The following is a 22,234-nucleotide window of genomic DNA, read 5'->3' on the forward strand; positions in this document are numbered from 1 at the left end:
GGAATCAATTTCGCAGAGCATCCAGGATTTCACTCATAGTATCCGCGGGGTAAGGGGCCGTCTATAGATGACGTCACGCACCTAGGGGGGGGGGGGTCAGACATTTGTGACGATGTGTCACGTGGTGGTGGGGGGGTTTGAGAAATGTACGTCACGTAAAAATGCGCAACTTTACATAAATATAGAATTGTTATAACAACACTCCTACAACATCAGAGTGCAGCGCCACATAAAATACGCACTACAATGACAATTGTTAGAAGCGATTTGAAGCATGTTTTATTTTCAAAATGGAAATATGTTTTTGGGGGGGGGGGGTGCAGAGCTTTGTGGCGTCATATTTGAGGGGGGGGGGGGTCTGACTTTTTGTGACGCCGTGTGACAAGGAGGGGGGAGGGGGTAAAAAATTGTCCAAAATCGCGTGACGTCATTTATGGACGGCCCCTAAAACAAAAAGAAAACAAAATCACGTCTAATAGGACGATTGGTGGGCCCGCGGATAATAGGATTTTTTTTCACGGAACCACGCAGCCGTCTCGGTCAATAGCAGTCGTGAATCATTGCAGGGCATAGTCTTAGGTTTTTTCGGTAAAGTCACGTGGGTAAAATAATAATAATAGCAGCTAAATTCGGCTGTGACGGTGCCACCTGATGACGGAGACTTGTGTTACCTCCGAAACGTCGTGATTTATTATTTTATTTCTATTATTTCTTATTTTTATTTTTACCCACGTGACTTTACCGAAAAAACCTAAGAGTATGAATCATTGCAGTCACGAAAGCTTCTAATCTAGAATTGAAGGGCCTGTAGATCAAAAAACGCATTCTCTCATGTGTCATCAACGTGGGGCCAAACATTGCAAGGCACAACAACAGCAGTCCCATGTACCTCTCAACCCCCCCATCCCCCCCCATCCCCCCCATTTCGTGCTACGCCGTTTGGCTAAAGAGGTCGTCGCGTCGCTGTTAACACCGTCGACCGATTAGCGTCGCCGCCCAAAGCCCACGCCGCGTTCGCTTCCCTGAGCGGCAGCGTCTTTGTCGTCCCGTTCCTCTAACTCAGCGGTTGGGAACCTATGGCTCGCGAGCCATATATGGCTCTTCCAGTGACGGCATATGGCTCCCAGACAATTTTGAGTTGAAAAAATAATATTAAAAAAAGAAAAAAATATAAATCAGTTTGGAAGTGATTTTAATAATACTGTGTAATTTTAAAGTAAACAGAAATTAGTTTTGAAGATAAATTTCACGGGCCTCAACGCCTGCACGAAGCTCAACCTCACCACGTATGAACCAGACTACAAGGCCATCAGCAAAACCACGCAGCGCCAGAAGTAGCATTAAAAGTAAGACATATTTAATTTATTATACGTTAAAATACTATATGGCTCTCAATGCAATATATTTAGAAATATTTGGCTTTTATGGCTCTCCCAGTCAAAAAGGTTCCCGACCCCTGGTCTAACTCCTCCTCCCTGCCTCCTTCTCCCCTGCTTTCTACCGCGTAAAACGCTTCGATAGGTCATATCGACGCGCTATATCACATCGATATATCATATCGCGTAAACCGCTTCGATGCATCGTAACGTCGTCTGCACATTCGTCAGTGCGCCTTTCAGGAACGCATTCCTCCCTCTCTCCATCCCTCCCTCCAACTTCACCAACAAAAAACCAGCGATGGAGGGGGGGTATTGCTGTAGCAAGAAATTGATTCGTGGGTCCCTGAGTAAATAAAAAAAAACAATGATAACAATAATGCTTTTCATAATGTTGTTGTTGTTGTTGAGAGAGCAGCATACAACGTCTGTTATACGGTCAGTCACTCCGCGTTCTATAAACCGCCCGCGCGCTGTCTGGCACTTTGCCGAGAATTCTCATTTGAGTAGTTGGAGAGAGAAGAAACTTAAAGATTTCATCATGGGACCTCCTCTCAAACTTAAAGATTGTTTTCCCTCTTCTCTCTCCAGACACTGGGAGGGGGGGGGGGCAGGCAAACTTGGCGGTGTGCCGTCTGGGCCGCCGTGGAAACCATAACGATGACCCCCCGCGAAAGGAAAGAAACTAGCTTGGAAAATAACTTAGTTCTTTACACAATTGGTACCTCATTTGCCAGTAAAAAAATATGATAATTGTTTTTTTACCCTTTTATCTGGCAACAAAGCTGACACCTTTTTTTTACGAGGAGTCATGTTTGCATAGACCACAATACCTGCAGTAATAATGTCAAACAAAAAACATAACTCTGATCATGTATGCATTGTCCTTGGAGTTGATTGGTCCACACCCGAGACAGCTTTCCTTAGAGCCTAGTCTCACATGGGCGTCATCTGGTCCAACCCTGCTGCTGTATTTTTGGAGTTTGCGTGTCTCTCTCTCTCTCATCATCATCACGGTGGCTAGGAGATGTTAACTACCTCGCCTGGTGTACATGACGGAGACTTGTGTTGCCTCCGAAACGTCGTGATCTTTATTTTATTTTATTATTTTTATTAATTTTGATGTTTTACCTACGTGACTTTACCGAAAACACCTAAGAATATGGTGTACAGGAGGTTGTGGGTTCGATCCCGACCCTGACGCCTGCTGCTGCTGTATATTTGAAGTTTGCGTGTCTCTCTCTCTCTCTCCCTGTGGTCACGTGGATTTTTCTCCGGGTCCTCCGGGATTTTCCCTCCACCTTTAGAATGAACGTTACGCGTTTGGAGTATTTGGCCGATATGTATTTCCACGTAAGGTCTAGCTATAATTTGTGATAGCTGATGTCGCTTCTGAAAAACATGAACTACACAGCTCAGTGAGCCTTAGCTGGTAAGATAAAAAAGAGTTTAGTTTGTTTTTAAAGTTTACATTGCATTGTTGGCCATCCTCTTCCACGCTGGCTGGGTTACGTCCTTGGGATCGAACTGGTGGGAAAATAACAAAACGAATTACTAATATAATGAGCCAAGAATGTCTGTGTGTAACGCGCGTGACGTCACTCCACGTCGACCAGCCCCCGTCATTAATAATCATGACCGGGTGACGTCACTCCGCATGAAGAAGGTGGAGCGGAAACGAAAATTTGTTGACGCAAATTATCTTTCATTTCGACCTTTCTTTATGAAAAGTAAAGCTAGTAAAAAAATCAATGCAGCAAACTAATATAACGAGCCAAAAAAGGATGTGTGTGTGTGTGCGTCCCGCACGTGACGTCATTCCACATGCCCCCCCCTCATTATTATTCACGTGTGCCTGCATTTTTAAATCCTTTATATTAAGTTCACTTGCTTGCTTGCTTGCGCGCTTACGACCGTGCAAATCTTTCGGTCGTTTTTTAACCCACTTCCCGTGATCCAATCGAGCTGACATTTTGCACACAGACTCGTTGTGCGTGACAATTAATTTTCGTGAAAAATTTTTTTCTCCAAAATTTTCCATTTTTTTTTAATTTTTTTTCATATTTAATTTCAAATACCAATGTGATAAAAATGAAACTCTTAATCAAGAAAAGCAGAAATGAATAATAAAATAAAACGCATATAAAGGATTTATAGTGAAAAACTTTGTTTTTACGGGTTAATTTTTTAGACTAACGCAGAAGAAGGTCGAGCGGCTATGATAAAAAATGTAACGCAAATTCGCTTTCGATTTTTCGTATCTTTGTAGAAAGTGACGGCGGTAAATAATTCTACGCCGCATCGCACTGCGTTTGGTGCCTTTATTTATTTTTTCGGCACGTCCAACAAAAAGTAAGCCTACTTACGCTTCCAAATCACGCTACAATGAACATTTCTCTGCCACTTTGCAGACGTTGTATCGAACTCCAATTGTTTTCAACCCCGGCGAGCAAAAGCGGAAGATCAGTCAGGATCAGAGCAGTGAATTGCAAGTAAATTGAACGTCCGTTAAATGCAGTGCTACTATGACATTACGTCACGTGTTAGACGACTTAGTTGCGTGGTGCCACGGACTCAAAGCAACTCTGCAAGCGCCGCGACTCCCCCCTGGCCACCCACACTGAGCACGCACCCTGAGCACCCACACGCAGCACACACACATACACGTAGCACACACACACAGCACACACACACAGCACACACACACAGCGCACACACACACACAGCGCACACACACACGCAGCACACACACACAGCACACACACACACAGCACACACACGCAGCGCACACACACACAGCACAAACACGCAGCACCCACACGCAGCGCACACACACACACAGCACACACACGCAGCACACACACACACGTAGCACACACACACACAGCGCACACACATACACGCAGCACACACACACAGCGCACACACACACATGCAGCACACACACACATAGCGCACACACACAGCGCACACACACAGACAGCGCACACACACACACATGCAGCACACACACATATGCAGCGCACACACACAGCGCACACACACAGCGCATACACACACCCAGCATACACACACAGCGCACACACACGCAGCGCACACACGCAGTGTCCTGGCGGGGGATCGCCTGGCACGACGGGTTTTAATCCGAAGGGCCCCTAGGAGGAAAGTCCCACGGTTTCCCGGTGCCAGGAGATTGGCCGACCCCCTGCGTGCGTAAACGAGCTTCAAAGATCATCGGATTTATCTGACGCCGTTGGGTGCACGGCATATCACGAGGGGGGGGGGGTTGCTTAAAAAAAATGTTAACGTTTACATGGGACTTTCGTTTTTAATGGGAAAAAAAACGGATAATACGCTGTAAACACGATAACAAATGTGATGTTAACAGCTTCAAAAAGTCAAAGAGTTTTCCACTCTTTGCTTTTTTTCGGTAAAGTCACGTAAGGTGAAAACTAAATAACAATGAAAACAACTAAATTTGTTTTCACCTACGTGACTTTACCGAAAAAAACAAAGAGTATGGACCCTTGCAGTCAGGAATAAGTATAACCCGTAAAAAACAAAGTTTTTCACTATAAATCCTTTATATGCGTGGCAGCGAACTTAATATAAAGGATTTAAAAATATATTCGCCTGTGGAGGACGCGGGGATCGATCCCGCGACCTTTGGCATGGGAAGCGAGGGCGCTACCAACTGCGCTACTCCGCCACGGCCTGTGGAGGGGTTACGCTCTGGGCTCTTACACTGTGACGTTCGGCCAAAGCCATGAATGCGTTCTATTTGAATATATATAAAATAATTTTTTTTTGCCAAAAAGTATAACACGAACAATAATTGTCTGGCACAACGAGTCTGTGCGGAAAATGTCAGCTCGATTGGATCACGGGAAGTGGGTTAAAAAACGACCGAAAGATTTGCACGGTCCTAAGCAAGCAAGCAAGCACGCAAGCACGCAAGCAAGCGAACTTAATATAAAGGATTTAAATAAAAAAAACTTCAAATCTAGAATTCGTCTCCCACTCGTTTCGCCATCGTTGTCAACGCGTACCTGGAATATTCTCCACGTGGTCTCCAGAGCTCGGAGGGCGACGCACCTCTCGTGTTTTTTGTTGCAAATTCTCAGAAGTGTTAAACAATTCTTATTTTTAAAGCACCCTGCATTCCGCCCCGCGTCTCTTGAGAGCCGGTGGGAAGAGAAGATAAGTATAACCCGTAAAAACAAAGTTTTTCACTATAAATCCTTTATATGCGTGGCGGCTAGAGTCCTCTCGTCCTCTGGCTTGAGATGGCTGCCACCTATGGGTCAGATGATTGCCTGCCACCATTAAGCAATTGGTAATTAAATATTTAATTTGTTTTTCCTAAACAGTGTAACATTTTGGAAAAAAATTTTCACGAACATTAATTGTCTCACACAACGAGTCTGTGTGCAAAATGTCAGCTCGATTGGATCACGGGAAGTGGGTTAAAAAACGACCGAAAGATTTGCACGGTCGTAAGCAAGCAAGCAAGCAAGCGAACTTAATATAAAGGATTTAAAAATAAAACTTCCACAGCGCCTGATAGCGTAGCCGACCGAGCAACTTAACCACCGCGGTTTTTTTTGTTGTTGTTGTCGTTTTTGTTGTTGTCGTTGTTGCTGCCTTCTCTCAATAGCGCGGGGGGGGGGGTCTTTTCTTTTTGCGAGTTTGGGGAATCCCAATGGCAGAGAGGCGAGCCCCGTTGCTTGCGTGCGTGCCGAACACTCGCCCATCATGAACTCCACTCTACATCACTCTGTCGCCTCTCCGTCTCTCTCGCTTTCTCTTCTCATTTTGCACTCTCACCCTACCCACCCACCCACCCCCCTCTCAGCTGCCCACCCATCTCTCTCCGTCTCGCTCACGCTCGCTTGCTTGCTGCTTCTGGCGTTTTCTTGCCTCCCCATTACCCGCGTGTTCCTTTTACTCCCCCCCCCTACACCGCTCTCTCCTCGCTCTCCTCTCTCGCCCTTTCCTCTCGACCTGTCGCTCTCCTCTCTCCCTCCCTCCCCTCCATCTCCCTCCACTCTCTTGCTGTCAAGCCTCGCCCCTCTCCCTCCACTCTCTCTCTCCCTCCGTGCTCTCCCTCCCTCCACTCTCCGCTCTCTCCCTCCACTCTCTCTCCCTCCACTCTCCCTCCCCTCCGCTCTCTCCCTCCACTCTCTCTCCCTCCACTCTCCCTCCCTCCACTCTCCGCTCTCTCCCTCCACTCTCTCTCCCTCCACTCTCCCTCCACTCTCTCTCTCTCTCCCTCCGCTCTCCCTCCCTCCACTCTCCCTCCCTCCGCTCTCTCTCCCTCCACTCTCCCTCCGCTCTCTCTCTCCCTCCGTTCTCCTCTCTCTCCCTCCACTCTCCCTCCCTCCACTCTCTCTCCCTCCACTCTCCCCTCTCTCTCTCGCCCCGCTCATGCTGCTTTCGGCCGCTCCTGCAGCGAGCGGCGGGGGAAGGTTGCCGATGGCTTGTTGATGGGAATCGGAGAGAGAAATGAAACGGAGGCCGAAGACGTCGTCATGCCTGTGCATGGTACGTTGACCACCCTTTTACCGGGTACTACCGCGTGCGCGACGTCACCGTGTGTAGTTTCCCCGCACGCCCGCGGACCTATCGCTTGTCTTGCCCGTTCTGTTCCTCGCCGTCGTTCGGATCGAAGCGTCGTTTTGCCGCAAGCCAAAAATCTGTCGCGGGGTTCGCGATACAACTTGGGTCGTCTTGTTGGAAGCACTGCACTTCCCCCCAAATCTCCCCCCTCCCTCCCTCCCTCCAACGCGGCTCATCAATAACAGGGACGCACGTGTACCCGGCGGGGGCGACGTTTCGGGCAACGGACCCTTGTGCATGACCGCCGCCGCTAGCGCCAGCGCAGTGTTGCCAACTAATTTGGTCTCCCGATGGGAAACGCCGTTGCGTGATCAAGTGCATCTTGCAGGGTTGTTCGCCCGTCAAAAAAATCAGAGCTCATGGGAGGAGCTCATCATCTTGCGTGGTGGCTCAAGGCCAGGACGTGGAAATTCCACATTACGGTGGCTGGAGGGAGATTGGAGGGGGGTCGGGGCGGTACTGCTGTAGACTGACCGCAGTTTTTATTTGCCACGAGAGTGGACAGCGGGTTTTAAAATGACTCCGGAGGGATGATGGGTATGGCCCGTGTGGAACCCTGGAAGGGATTTGAACTTAACAACCTGTCGGAACGTGTGCTGGACACTGCGTTGGTTATTTCGGTAAAGTCACGTAGAGTAGAAAAATAAACAAATCACGACGTTTCGATCGCAACACAAGCGGGCATTCTCAGTGGAACTGTTGGATTATTATTTTTTCCGCCTGTGCGTTGCGATCCAAACGTCGTCATTTGTTTCATTCTATTTTATTTTTACCTACGTGACTTTACCGAAAGAACCTGCAGTCACGAAAGCTTCAAATCAAGATTGCACGCTTCTTGGCTGGAGAGTAATATGCGCGACCATGAAACAGCAAACAACAACATTGGAATAATAATATTATCGATTGATAGACCGTTCCGTGTTCGCTGGATCGTCAGTAACAAATGATGACGACAGCTCCAAGACACGCTGGGCAAAACAAAGGCAAAGATCCCCCGTGTAGCCTTAACAGACTTCTGGGGCAAGTGCTGTTAGCGAGCACCTATGAAGGCAGGCACGGCGCACGAAGGGGTGGGTGGCCAGCACCACGCCCGGCCGCCTTTGTCTCCCCCAGCGGCGATGTTTCCTACACACCGCACCCAGGTACTCATTTGAGGCTGAGTCGACCTAGGGGAGGCTCAGGACCGGTTCAGATAATCGTCACCGGTGTTGGCCGTGAGCGGGAATCGAACTCGGGTCGCCGGGTTCGGAGCGCAGCGTAGCGCTAACCCGCTGCACCACCACTCCCCCCCCCCCTCTGCTGTGCCAAACAAAGACGAAGATCCCCCGTATAGCCTTCAATACTGTTGGGGAAAGTGCTGTTAGCGAGCACCTATGAAGGCCGGTACGGCACACGAGAGGATGGGTGGCCAGCACCACGCCCGGCCGCCTTTGTCTCCCCAGTGGCGATGTTTACTACACACCAGACGAGGTACTCGTTTGAGGCTGAGTGGACCTAAGGGCAGGCCAGATAATCGTAGCCAATGTTGGCCGCCGTGAGCGGGAATCGAACTCGTCGGTTGCCGCCAGGGAGGTTCGTGGCGCAGCAGCGGCCGCTAACCGCTGCGCCACCGCTCCCCTCCACCCAATCAAAGACAAAGTTCCACCGTGTAGCCTTGACATACTGTTGGGGCAAGTGCTGTTAGCGAGCGCCTATGCCAGGGCGCCGGGGAAAACGATTGAATTATATTTATTTGAATCAATCAGAATCAGTATTTATACAGCAGGAGGAATCCGATGAGCTGTGAAGCTCTTTGTCCAGACGGGGCACGGGGTAAGAACGTCAGAACAAGCAAACAACACAACGCAAACAAAACACACGATAGGAGCGCAAAGTACAAGGTTAACACATTCCTGCGGAGGGAGCTGGCAGGAACGTCGGGTTGCTCGGTCAATGGCCAAGGTCAACGGCGGCGTGGTGTATTCCGCAAATATGCCCGACTGTGAGGGCGGGCACAAGCCGGCGTGAGTAGGTTACACGTTGAGTTTTATAAGGGCACCACGGGGTGACCAGCCCCTACCCACCCAGTCCCACCCCTCTCACCCCCCACCCAGCCCTACCCTCCCCACCCAGCCCCTCCCCACCCTCCCCTCCCCACCCAGCCCCTCCCCACCCAGCCCCACCCTCCCCACCCAGCCCCTCCCCACCCTCCCCTCCCCACCCAGCCCAACCCTCCCCACCCAGCCCCTCCCTGCACGACGGACGGACACAATAATCTCCTGTGGGCTGGTGTAACCAGGAGGTTCCAACCAGTATATCTAAGCAATATCTAGGCTCAACCAAACTCGGCTTTCGAGATCCGACAAAAATCGGAGGGCGCTGATGAGATCCGGGATGATTTTGGTGACAGGTTCGCTTCAGTGCCGGATGAAGCTAAGTGCAGGGCCTGTAGCATAACGTTATAAAGGGGCTCTAAAATAAATTCAAAAAACACGTAAATATTAAAACACATTTTTTACTTGCATAGTAAAGTCATTGTATTTTTTCACTTGCTATACAGCCAGATAATACGACAAGTCGCTAACCTTAAACACCCAGTCGTTCGTAAAAGTTGAAGGCGGTATAGTACTATAGTTATAGAGCAAGTGCAGAATCACTGAACCGGAATTGATAACACTGAAAGCGTTTAGCGCGGGTGCCCTTGAAAGTGTGGGGCCCGTAGCTACTACACATGGAGCTACACTACTACATATGTAGTAGCTACTACACATTTAGCTACTACACATGTAGCTACTACACGTGTGTAGCTACATGTGTGTAGTAGCTACTACACATGTAGCTACTACACATGTAGCTACTACACGTGCAGCTGCTGCACGTGTAGCTACTACACATGTAGCTACTACACGTGTAGCTACTATACATGTAGCTACTACACGTGCAGCTACTACACGTGTAGCTACTACAGATGTAGCTACTACACAAGTAGCTACTACACACGTAGCTACATATGAAGCTGATGTAGCTGATTCTAGAGCCGAATGGCTCACAGGGCTATACCAAATAAATGAAACTGAAACTACTTTTGCTGCTAGAATAATCCGGCACTGCTCAAGATGTTGCAACGATGAGCCAGGCAGTAAAGCTTGCCAATTCCCGAGTTCCGACTTCAGGTCGTGGTCGCCCGCCATCAAATCGTGTTCTCAGGTGCAGTGAGTTAATGGTCTAAGCTCATGAAGAATCAGAATATTTATTCCGGAGGAATTCGGTGAGCTATAAAGCTCTTTATGACTAATGTCCATCTTCTTGGTTCTTTCGGTAAAGTCACGTAGAATGGAAATAATAAAATAATAAAAATAAAATCTAATTAAATAATTCTCACGACGTTTCGGCCACAACGCAAGTAGCCGTCCTCAGGTGGAGAACAAGTCTGTCGAGGAGACAGAGTCTGAATGACAAGCCCCATTCAGACTCTGTCTCCTCGACAGACCTGTTCTCCACCTGAGGACGGCTACTTGCGTTGTGGCCGAAACGTGGTGAGAATTATTTTATTATGTAATATTTTTTAATTGTTTTTTTATTTCCATTCTACGTGACTTTACCGAAAGAACCAAGAAGATGAATCCCTGCAGTCACGAAAGCTTTAAATCGAAAAGACTAATGTCCAGTCGGATCTTAAGGCTCCAGTGGCCGTAAGTAAAAATAAAAAACACCCCATCACACTTAACCAGGGTTTCGCACTAAATTTGGCTGAACTTTAACCACCATCACTTGACCCACTGCTATATTTGAAATGCCTTTTTTAAAATCCACTAGCTGGATCAAGGCCTCTCCACGCCGTGTCGGCCTTGGGGATATATGATCATACTTAGCCACGTTCATCAGTGCGGTGCTATCGTGTTGTTGTTGTTTGTTGTATTTAACGTTGTGACCAGCTCCTACAGCACCCTCGCACTTTCTGACCAATCGCGCTGCCGTAGAAACTTGACGGCTTGGTCAGTGACCAACGCTTCAATGTTTAATCGCGCGCCGTCGTGTCTTGGCGTCGTTGTTGTGTTCGCTGCCTGACTCCGAACTTGATGAAATCGGGAGACTGATAGAATTTATTCGTTACTTTATATTTCAGTGACTTGTAATTTTTCTTGACTTGAAGCTTTCGTGACTGCAGGAATTCATATTGTTTGGGTCTTTCGGTAAAGTCACGTAGATAGGTTGAAATAAAATAAAATAACAAAAAAAGGACGGCTGCTTGCGTTGTGGCCGAAACGTCGTGAGAATTGTATTTTATGTTTTATTTTTATTATTTTATAAAAAAAAATTTGTTTTTTTTGTCATTTTTTGTTTCTTTCTTTCACCAAAAAACTACAAGTAGTATTTTTTTCGTATTTTTTGTTATTTTCTTTCAACCTATCTACGTGACTTTACCGAAAGACCCAAAGAATATGACTTGTATTTTCTCTATATTTGCACTCCTATCATCCCTGTTGTATCGTTTACCGTTGTGATAACTCTCGACCCCCGGTGCCCCCGTGCTGAAACACTCGCGAAAAATAGCTTCATAGATCATCGGATTCCTCCAGTCTAAGTAAACATTCTGATTCTGAAGTACTTGGCCCAGAGCCCTGTTCAGATATCAATTGTGACTGTAGTCTGTGCTCCTTCGATGCAGTAATCGCCAAAAACCTGTCACGTGAACTCCGGTCATCCTTGCAGCAGCAGCAGCAGCGATTTTCAGCTAGACATCGAACAGAGGCGGTGGTCACCGCATCGCGCGACGCTTTCAGACGCGCTTCTGCGGCCGTCTGGAACGCTCTCTTCATAATGATATTTTTAATATTCAAACACATAAATGTTTAACTTGCATAGTTGCGGTTAGGCGCTTTTCAATCTAGATTGAAAACGAATTTTATTTAGAACTGTTCAGTTTGTTGTCCTTCCCAAGCAACCTCCGATAGGCGCGTTTGGCGATGCACGGTGCGAAAGAAGTTAAACATACGTACGTTCAAACCTACACGAACTCTAACTCCCGTCGAGCCCTCTCGTGACCACCAGACCTCGACACTGGCATTGAGCCCCTGAATATACACGCCATGCGCAAGAAAAACAACTCATGCTTTCCATGGGCCGGCAATTGAACGGAAGATGCCGTATTCAGAGTGCAATGTGGAAAATGCTGTGAAACTAAAACACATTTTTTTTTTACACCAGGTAAGGCCCAACGAGTTATATGTTTCAAAAGTGACCTGGCTGTCAGAAATAACAGCTCAACCAAGTGGCTTATCACGTGGACATTTGATTTTAAATGTGGAGGGAAAAACCGGGATGACCCGGAGAAAAATCCACGCGACCACCGAGAGAGAGAAAGACATACAAACTCCAGATTTATAGGAGTCAGGGTCAAGATCGAACCCATGACCTCCTGTATACCAGGCGAGGTAGTTAACATCTCCTAGCCACCGTGACATCCACCGCTCCACCCCTTACTGCATTACAGGCGGTGTGCAAACATTCTTGGAAACGTTTTGGTTTGTTTTGTTATTTGTTATTAGACTTATTCAAGGAGACAGTCCAAGATGTCCGGAGCTGACAACACATTCCTGCGGAGGGAGCTGGTAGGAACGTTGGGTTGCTCGGTCAATGGCCAGGGTCAACGGCGGCGTGGTGTATTCCGCAAATATGGCCGACTGTGAGGGCGGGCACAAGCCGGCGTGAGTAGGTTAAACGTTGAGTTTTGTAAGGGCACCACGGGGTGACCAGCTCCTCCCCACCCAGCCCCACCCCTCCCACCCCACACCCAGCCCCACCCTCCCCACCCAGCCCCTCCCCACCCTCCCCACCCAGCCCCTCCCTCCCACCCTCCCCTCCCCACCCAGCCCCTCTTCACCCAGCCCCACCCGTCCCACCCCCCCACCCAGCCCCACCCTCCCCACCCAGCCCCTCCCCACCCAGCCCCACGGGGTGACCAGCCCCTCCCCACCCTCTCCTCCCCCCCCCACCCCCCACCCCCCACCCAGCCCCACCCTCCCCACCCAGCCCCTCCCCACCTTCCCCACCCAGCCCCTCCCCACCCAGCCCCACCCCTCCCACCCCGCACCCAGCCCTTCCCCACCCTCCCCTCTCCACCCAGCCCCACCCCTCCCATTTTTGCATGCACGACGGACGGACGGACACAATAATCCCCTGTGGGCTGGTATAACCAGGTGGTTCCTACCAGTAAAATCGGTGGGCAGTGATTTTCTCATGGGTGGACTTGTCCCTGCCGTAGAAACGTGGATATTCACAACCAGCGTCAAAGAGCAATACTGGTCCACGCATGTTTTTTTTTTAAGTGTGGCGATGCAATTTTGACTTTGGGTGCTCAAGGTCAGATAGAGCGGCTTAAATATTTAAAATCGCGGGGAATTGAAATGAGGCCGGGTACAATCTCTGCCTGTGAACGTGAGAATGCTGATGAGCGTCACCCCCGAGGTCAACTTGGCGAGAAGTGATTACCAACTGAGAGCCCGTTAATGGCTTACACGGATCAAAATAGCCACACGGCATGTGAAGGTGTCTTCCCCCGCGGGTCCACTCAGCCTGAAATGAGCACATGGCGAGCGTGGTGTTCCAAGAAGTTTGGAGCTGTGTGTACGTGTGTAGCGTATGCCCGCTGGCAAACAAAATGCGGTTGTTCCCGTGACAGCTTTAGAGTAGGCCGCCCCGGTTACAGAGCCTGGCATATTGGGCCGAGCATAGCATTCAGAAGGAGCCTTGCCGAGCCAAGTGAACTCTAACTGGAAGGAACAGCCCAGAAACATCACCTTGTTGTGAAAGACCCAACGTGGAAGATCCCTCTGGGGTTTGATCTCCCACGACGCTGCTCATGGTCCACCCTAAGCCGCATCATCCACCACACAAACCGTGGCAGCAGCAGATGCCGATGATGCACAAGTGGGAAATTAAAAGCTACTGAGTAGTGTACGACTGTGGTCAACCCAGAACAGAGACAGTGACAACGTGTAGCCTCACCTTACCATATTAATAAAAAGTGTGTCGTACTTGGCCCTTCCCCTCTTCAACCATTATATATACGGAGTGGTAGCTCTTGTAATCTCTCATTTACTTGATACAGCTGTCGTGGCTGTGACGGTTCCGCCTGAAGACGGAAGCTTGTGTTGCCTCCGAAACGTCGTGATTTTTATTTTATTTTATTAATTTTAATTTTTTACCTACGTGACTTTACCCAAAAAAAACCTAAGAATATGAATCCTTGCAGTCACGAAAGCTTCAAATCTAGAACGTGTAGAGAAGTTCTGACGGACTCACTCGTAGACGGAGGTAAGTTCAGGGCTTTCGCCAGGGTTTATTAAAGCTGTTACAATAACACACAGCAGGGTACACAACTCCCAAGGGCTAGGGGTCCTACTCTGAGTCCTGGTCCCTGCCGGCTAGCTCCGGTCTCTCTCTCTCGTGTCGGATCGTGGACTCTGACGACTCCACCGAGCGGAGAGAGAAGCACCTCTACGGCTACCACCGGCTTCTCCCCAGACTCACTACTCGATCCCTCTCTCTACCCACTGGTTCCCTCTTCACCCTGCTTACTCTACCCGTTCCCACAGTGACCCCGCTTACGTCACGGGGTCTCCCTTAAGTACCCTAGGAGACGTGACGTCATCGCACTGAACGGCACACCTGACGTCACGTCCCCATGTTACTCCTCTACAAATGTATGACGACTCAATGTCCGATCCGCAAACGCGAAGTAGACATCGCAGCGATAGACTCCGCTGGACTTCTGATGCGGTTATCTGGGCTTGACCAACTGAACGTGAAATCGTGTTTGTTGCACCGCGTCCTGCATCAGTCACACGATAGAAGAAGACGGTTTAACGCGAAGGCTTTCGTGGCCAATATTATCCGAGAGTGTTTTTTTTTTTGGGCGGGGGTTAGATCGCGTAAATATAAATGTGTAGTTCAACCCGCCACTGCCCGACACTTCCAATTGTAAATTTTGTGGATTTACTCGCCAACGCACAACCGGTGTTGCTGAACTCGTAACGAATCGGCACGTTTTGTGTACGCGACAAACCCTTGACTAAATGGCTGCGTCGCGTAGGTAGGTGGCGGCGGGTTTCACGACACATTTATATATACATGCCATCTTACCCCCCCCCCCCCAAAAAAACCTCTATTACGAAGAAGAAGACAGCCTACCTAGCAGACGGGTTTTGATTCCTTACCCATACCCGTACCCGGCCGCACCAGGGTCGCAAACGGGTACCCGTACCCTACCCGATACCCGGCTACCCGTACCCGGCCGGGTATCGGGTAGGGTACGGGTATGAGTACCCTATTGCGACCTCTGGGATGAACCCATGTTGCAGGCGCGGGTGGGTTGATTCTAGGAACTTGAATTGTGAGAAGAGACAAGACGTTGGGAAATGAGTGACCAACGGTTACTCACCAGTGACTCACGGCCTACCCGTAACCATACCCGGCCGCACCAGGGTCGCAAATGGCTACCCGTACCCCTACCTGGCCAGGTACGGGTAGCCGGGTATCGGGTAGGGTACGGGTATCGGGTACCCGATTGCGACCTCTGCTACCTCGCCTGGGCCGCATAGCTGACTTTTCAATGCGGGGGTGGTGGGGGGGAGGGGGGGTCTCGTTTGCATTCCACCTTATTCCTCCTTGCCCTACCCCTGCGACATCGCATTGGATCATTTCTCAGGCCCCTGTCCCTCCGTCCCTTCCATCACCGACAGCCGCTCCACCCCACCCGTTGCTGCCCTTTCGCCCCTTTGTATACCGCCTTCGGGTCCGCGTTGTAGAGCGCCCTGGAAAGGACGCTAGATAAATTCCAACTACGGTAAGAATTGCGTCTCGCGTCGCTTGTTCTGGAACGCGGTGTCCCAGAAGCGGTACGGCACACGCCTTGATTATATTTGAGCGCGCGCGTGGAGAATGAGAACGAAAAACCCAGTCGGCTCTCTCGCTCGCGACGAATCCATCGCAATTGTGCGTCCGAGGTGAATTTCCGTCACCTCGGTGTCAACGAATGCTCCTGCACCATGCTGCTAAATGTTCCTTTCACAGCAATCGATCCGTTCGGGAACCAGGAAATACGAGACGGGGCAAATGAAAAACAAATCGCGCAAAATCTCGAATCGAAACCTTGGGTCATGGCGAATTAGCGTAAATTCCTTGGATTGTCGGGCTGGTGTATCGTTGCGTTGCTAATGGGTAACGAAACGTTATGGAAGTGGCAAGCCAAGGAACGGAAGAGGCCTCCGCAGAGGCTACTGAGCGTTGAAATCAGCCGGTGCGTGCACGTGCCATGTGGTACTAATTACGTCGCGCAGTCGTGCATGGGTTTGCAGTCGCTTGGTTGGGCAGGCGCTGACCCAGCAGTGGATTGACCATGGCTGAGGATGGTTAAACAGCGTCACGTGCTGAGTGGTCAACCCTGCAGACACACTGGCACCTGTCAAAGGAATGTGGAATTTCCACAACGGTTGCTTGCAAAGGTGAGCACAGGGCCCGCGCGTTCGTTTTGTTGAAATTGCGTGCGGGTTTTTTTAAATTTTATTTTGGCAACTGCAAGGGCATGCGGTAAGCCAGAATATAACGCGTTATATTTATATATATATTGTCAAGGGACATATATGCAGCTAATGCGTTACGGTAATAAAGTTAAAATAAGGCCGATGCGGAGCGGTCTTGAAACACTGAATGCACTTGCCAGTGGTTTTATGGGGGCCGGAGCTGCGTCAGGGTGTAAAGTTCCCGGGCCATTCGCTTCTAGCCAAATCGAATATACGTGGCGAAACAAAACAAAAAAATTCCTGTAAAAAAGAAAATTACACAGCTGGGAGAAAGAGTAAAAAAAATTAACCCTTAAAAACCAAGTTTTTCACTATAAATCCTTTATATGTGTGGCATCGGTTTTATTTTATTATTCATTTCTGTTTTTCTTGAGTAAGAGTTTCATTTTTATCACATTGGTATTTTAATTTAAATATGATTTTTTTTCTTCCTAAAAAGCGGAAAATGTAGGAAAATTTTTTTCACGAAAATAAATTGTCACGCACAACGAGTCTGTGTGCAAAATGTCAGCTCGATTGGATCACGGGAAGTGGGTTAAAAAACGACCGAAAAATTTGCACGGTCGTAAGCAAGCAAGCAAGCAAGTGAACTTAATATAAAGGATTTAAAAAAATAGACTGCTCCAAGTTTGCAAACGGTTCGGCGTTAATTTTATTTCAAGAGGGGTTTTTTTTATTTCCCCTCCCTCCCCCCAAAAATTATTTCACGTACAAAACGCTTGAGGCAGACACCGCAGAGGATGCGAAACTGGGTTGGACACTGGCACGAACCACAATTTTACGGAATACACGGCGCAATGAAGCCCCGTCTAAACCCGCACGTTTCAATAAACTCTACAAGCCCCTGGTGTCTTGCTAAGCTCTTATAACCCCCTGTAGGAGAACAAGATAAATGGAGGGGGTGCCTAAATGCCCTCATGACTGCTCTTAAGAATCGATGGCCACTGGAGGAGAGGTAGTGAAGGGAGTGCCGTTGTTTTTTTTAATCCTTTATATTAAGTTCACTTGCTTGCTTGCTTGCGCGCTTACGACCGTGCAAATCTTTCGGTCGTTTTTTAACCCACTTCCCGTGATCCAATCGAGCTGACATTTTGCACACAGACTCGTTGTGCGTGACAATTTATTTTCGTGAAAAATTTTTTTTCCAAAATTTTCCACTTTTTAGGGAAATTTTTTTTTCATATTTAATTTAAAATACCAATGTGATAAAAATGAAACTCTTACTCAAGAAAAACAGAAATGAATAATAAAATAAAACCGATGCCACGCATATAAAGGATTTATAGTGAAAAACTTTGTTTTTACGGGTTAATTTCTTTAAAGACGTGGTTACTCGCACCGCAGATAACCCTAACGACGCGACCGCCGCCACTCTACGATATCCGTCGGCAAAAATGCCGCATGCCACTCCCACGTGACCTTGATGGAGCCTCGGTGTACCCATGAAGTTGTTTTATTGCAGTTTTTTTCTGCTGGTTTAGTTTCGATGACGTTACACACGTGCAACACGCGTGTAATATGCGTGTGTAACGTCATCAAAAAATGGAATTGGAAATAAAAACCGATGACGTACGTACGTGTACATCATCGGAACGGGAAAATGGTGAATTCAATGTAACTATAAGACAAAAACAAAGGTCCCCCGTACGGCCATGCCATACTTTTGGGGCAAGTGCTGTTGGTGAGCACACGTGAAGGGTGACAAGGCACACGACGGGGTCGGTGGCCAGTACCACGCCCGGCCGCCTTCGTCTCCCGAGTGGCGATGTTAACGCACCTCACCCGGTACTCATTTGAGGCTGAGTCGACCTAGGCGAGGCCCATTGCTGGTTTAGTAGTAGTCACCGGTGTTGGTGGCTGTGAGCGGGAATGGAACTCGGGTGGCCGGGGTTCGTAGCGCAGCGTATCGCTAAACGCTGTGCCACCCGCTCCCCTATCGAACGAAGCCGCACACACACACAACACGCGCGCGTGCACACACACACACGCAACACGCACACACACGCAACACGCACACACACACACGCAACACGCACACAGACACACCAGCACACACACACGCAATACGCACACACACACACGCAACACGCACACACGCACACACACACACGCACACACACACACACACGCACACACACACGCACACACACACAACACGCGCACGCACACACACACACACAACACGCGCACGCGTGAACACTGTGTTCATCATTCACGTGCGTGTGCAGTGGCAAATGAAGTCGGCAAACCTGGGGTTCGAAGCGAAAGGCGAGGAGACAAATGACCAATTTCAGTGAAATTAAGAGCTCCGTCACTCACAGACGCAAATGTAAACGGGGGGGTTTGCATTACTTGAGAAAAAAACAACCACGTGGTTTATTTCGTGCCTCGTACACCGAGGACTTTAAAAAATATAACCCGTAAAAACAAAGTTTTTCACTATAAATCCTTTATATGCGTGGCATCGGTTAGAGTCCTCTCGTCCTCTGGCTTGAGATGGCTGCCACCTATGGGTCAGATTGTCTGCCAGCATTAAGCAATTGGTAATTAAATATTTTAAAAAAATTCCCTAAACAGTGTAAAATTTTGGAATTTTTTTTCACGAAAATGCATTGTCACGCACAACGAGTCTGTGTGCAAAATGTCAGCTCGATTGGATCACGGGAAGTTCGTTAAAAAACGACCGAAAGATTTGCACCGTCCTAAGCAAGCAAGCAAGCGAACTTAATATAAAGGATTTTAAAAGGTACATTTGTGTGTGCGTGTGTCGGTGGTGTAGCGGTTAGCGCGCGTTGCTGCGCTACGAACCCGGCGGCCCGAGTTCAATTCACGCAACGCGGCCACCAACACCCGGTGACGATTATATGAACCGGTCCCTGGGCCTTTCCTAGGTCGACTCGGCCTCAAATGAGTACCTGGTGTGGTGCGTAAAACATCGCCAAAGGGGAGACAAAGGCGGCCGGGCGTGGTGTTGGCAACCCACCCCCTCGTGTGCCGTGTCGGCCTTCACAGGTACTCGCTACACAGCACTTGCCCCGATAGTCTGGTGAAGGCTACACGGGGGATCTTTGTCTTTATGTCGGTACGATGCCACAGCCGTGTACTCCACGCAGAGCCGTCGCTAGCGTGCATGGCGGATCAGGGCGACCGCCCCGGGCCCCGAACTTTGGGGGGTGGGGGTTCACCTGGACAACGACGTCACAGTGTCTGATGTAACACTTCCGGTTTAGTTTGAAGGCATAGGGGCAGGCCCCCCCCCCCCCCCCCCCATGGACGGCCCTGCCCCTATCACTGCCCCTATCACTGCCCCTATCACTCCCCCTATCTCTGCCCCTATCACTGCCTATATTACTACCCCTATCACTACCCCTATCACTACCCCTACCACTACCCCTATCACTACCACTATCACTACCCCTATCACTACCCCTATCACTACCCCTATCACTACCCCTATCACTACCTCTATCACTGCCCCTATCACTGCCCCTATCACTACCCCTATCTCTGCCCCTATCACTGCCCATATTACTACCCCTATCACTACCCCTATCACTACCACTATCACTACCCCTATCACTACCCCTATCACTACCCCTACCACTACCCCTATCACTACCACTATCACTACCCCTATCACTACCCCTATCACTACCCCTATCACTACCCCTATCACTACCTCTATCACTGCCCCTATCATTGCCCCTATCACTACCCCTATCACTACCCCTATCTCTGCCCCTATTACTGCCCCTATCACTACCCCTATCACTACCCCTATCACTGCCCCTATCACTGCCCCTATCACTCCCCCTATCTCTGCCCCTATCACTGCCCATATTACTACCCCTATCACTACCCCTATCACTACCCCTACCACTACCCCTATCACTACCACTATCACTACCCCTATCACTACCACTATCACTACCCCTATCTCTGCCCCTATCACTATCACTACCCCTACCACTCCCCCTATCATTGCCCCTATCATTACCCCTATCACTACCCCTATCACTACCCCTATCACTACCCCTATCACTACCCCTATCATTGCCCCTATCACTACCCCTATCATTGCCCCTATCACTGCCCCTATCACTACCCCTATCACTACCCCTATCACTACCCCTATCATTGCCCCTATCACTACCCCTATCACTACCCCATCACTACCCCTATCACTACCCCTACCCCTATCACTGCCCCTATCACTGCCCCTATCTCTACCCATATGACTGCCCCTATTACTACCCCTATCACTGCCCCGATCACTACCCCTATCACTACCCCTATCACTGCCCCTATCACTTATCATCATCATCGTGTGGAAATTTAGAGCAGTAGCTAAAATACTCTAAACGCGTGACGTTGATTCTAAATGTGGAGGGGTACCACGGGGAGAGAGAGACACACACACGCAAACTCCAAATATACAGCAGCAGGCGCCAGGGTCCAGGGATCGAACCCACGACTACCTGCATACCAGGCGAGGGAGTTAACATCTCCTAGCCGCCGGCAAATGCAAACACGAACCCCACACCACGACCTGCCCAACGCACTCATCCTGCATCGGATTTTAACAAAGATACGAGTTAAATTTCGATTTAAAGCTTTCGTGACTGCAGGGATTCATCTTCTTGGTTCTTTCGGTAAAGTCACGTAGAAGGGAAGTAATAAAATAATAAAAATAAAACGTAATAAAATATCGATTTAAAGCTTTCGTGACTGCAGGGATTCGTCTTCTTGGTTCTTTCGGTAAAGTCACGTAGAAGGGAAATAATACAATAATAAAAATAAAAACATAATAAAATAATTCTCACGACGTTTCGGCCACAACGCAAGCAGCCGTCCTCAGGTGGAGAACAGGTCTGTCGGTGAAGACAGCGTCTGCAAAAGATACGAGTGTGCCTTCCTGTCTAGTTTCACGTGCACACAACGACGGCGTTGCGACTGCAGGGCGAATTAAACGTGTGAGATTAACCTTTGGGGCCGTCCATAAATGACGTCACGCGATTTTTGGCGATTTTTGACCCTCAAATATGACGTCACAAAGCTCTGCCCCCCCCCCCCCCCAATTTTTTTAACATGCTTCAAATCGCTTTAAACTATTGTCATTGTAGTGCGTTATTTAATGTGGCGCTGCACTCTGACGTTGTAGGAGAAAACATTTATTAAAAAGTCTATTTAATTAAGCAGAACGTGTTGTCTATATTTAGTTAAATTTGCGCATTTTTACGTGACGTCACATTTTTCAAACCCCACTCCATCCCCCATCGTCACACATCGTCACAAATATCTGACACCCCCCCCCCCAGGTCCGTGACGTCATTTATGGACGGCCCCTTCAGTTTTTTTTTAAACCCCCAAAAACTGCTTTTAAAACCTCATGGCATGTGCGATGTTAATTCATTCATTCACAGTATCGAGGCGGTGTTTCAGAATACATAGGCGTCAACCCATCACGGTTTATTGTTATTATTTTACACGTTTTTATTTAACTCACTCTGCCTCTTGTCGTATCCTCAACAATTATTGTAACTCGATTTTAACCCACTTCCCAATGTGGTATCGACTGAAAACTTGGTATACTTATGTCACACTGATGACAATACTATATTCTATCATTAAAAATAAAAAATATAATATTTTTAAACATTATTTTTTACACGCTTT

At 48.7% G+C, this 22,234-nt stretch overlaps 1 protein-coding gene across 6 annotated transcripts in view; it reads left to right on the forward strand.

The window, feature by feature from the left end:
• LOC133357261 (disks large homolog 2-like) overlaps positions 1-22,234 on the forward strand; it is a 466,648-nt gene that overhangs the window by 75,424 nt on the left and 368,990 nt on the right. The window contains exon 1 of one of the 6 annotated variants that reach the window (XM_061575123.1): positions 6,765-6,920. The exons of the other annotated variants lie outside the window; for them this stretch is intronic. Coding sequence (XP_061431107.1) covers positions 6,882-6,920 — 39 coding nt within the window. The 5' untranslated portion in view covers positions 6,765-6,881. Of the gene's footprint in view, positions 1-6,764; positions 6,921-22,234 lie in introns of those variants that run through there. 6 annotated transcript variants of the gene reach the window in all.

The sequence above is a fragment of the Lethenteron reissneri genome, chromosome 57 (genome assembly GCF_015708825.2).
Source record: "Lethenteron reissneri isolate LAM-NWPU_2019-01 chromosome 57, ASM1570882v1, whole genome shotgun sequence".
In the NCBI taxonomy this organism is placed as follows: Eukaryota; Metazoa; Chordata; class Hyperoartia; order Petromyzontiformes; family Petromyzontidae; genus Lethenteron; species Lethenteron reissneri.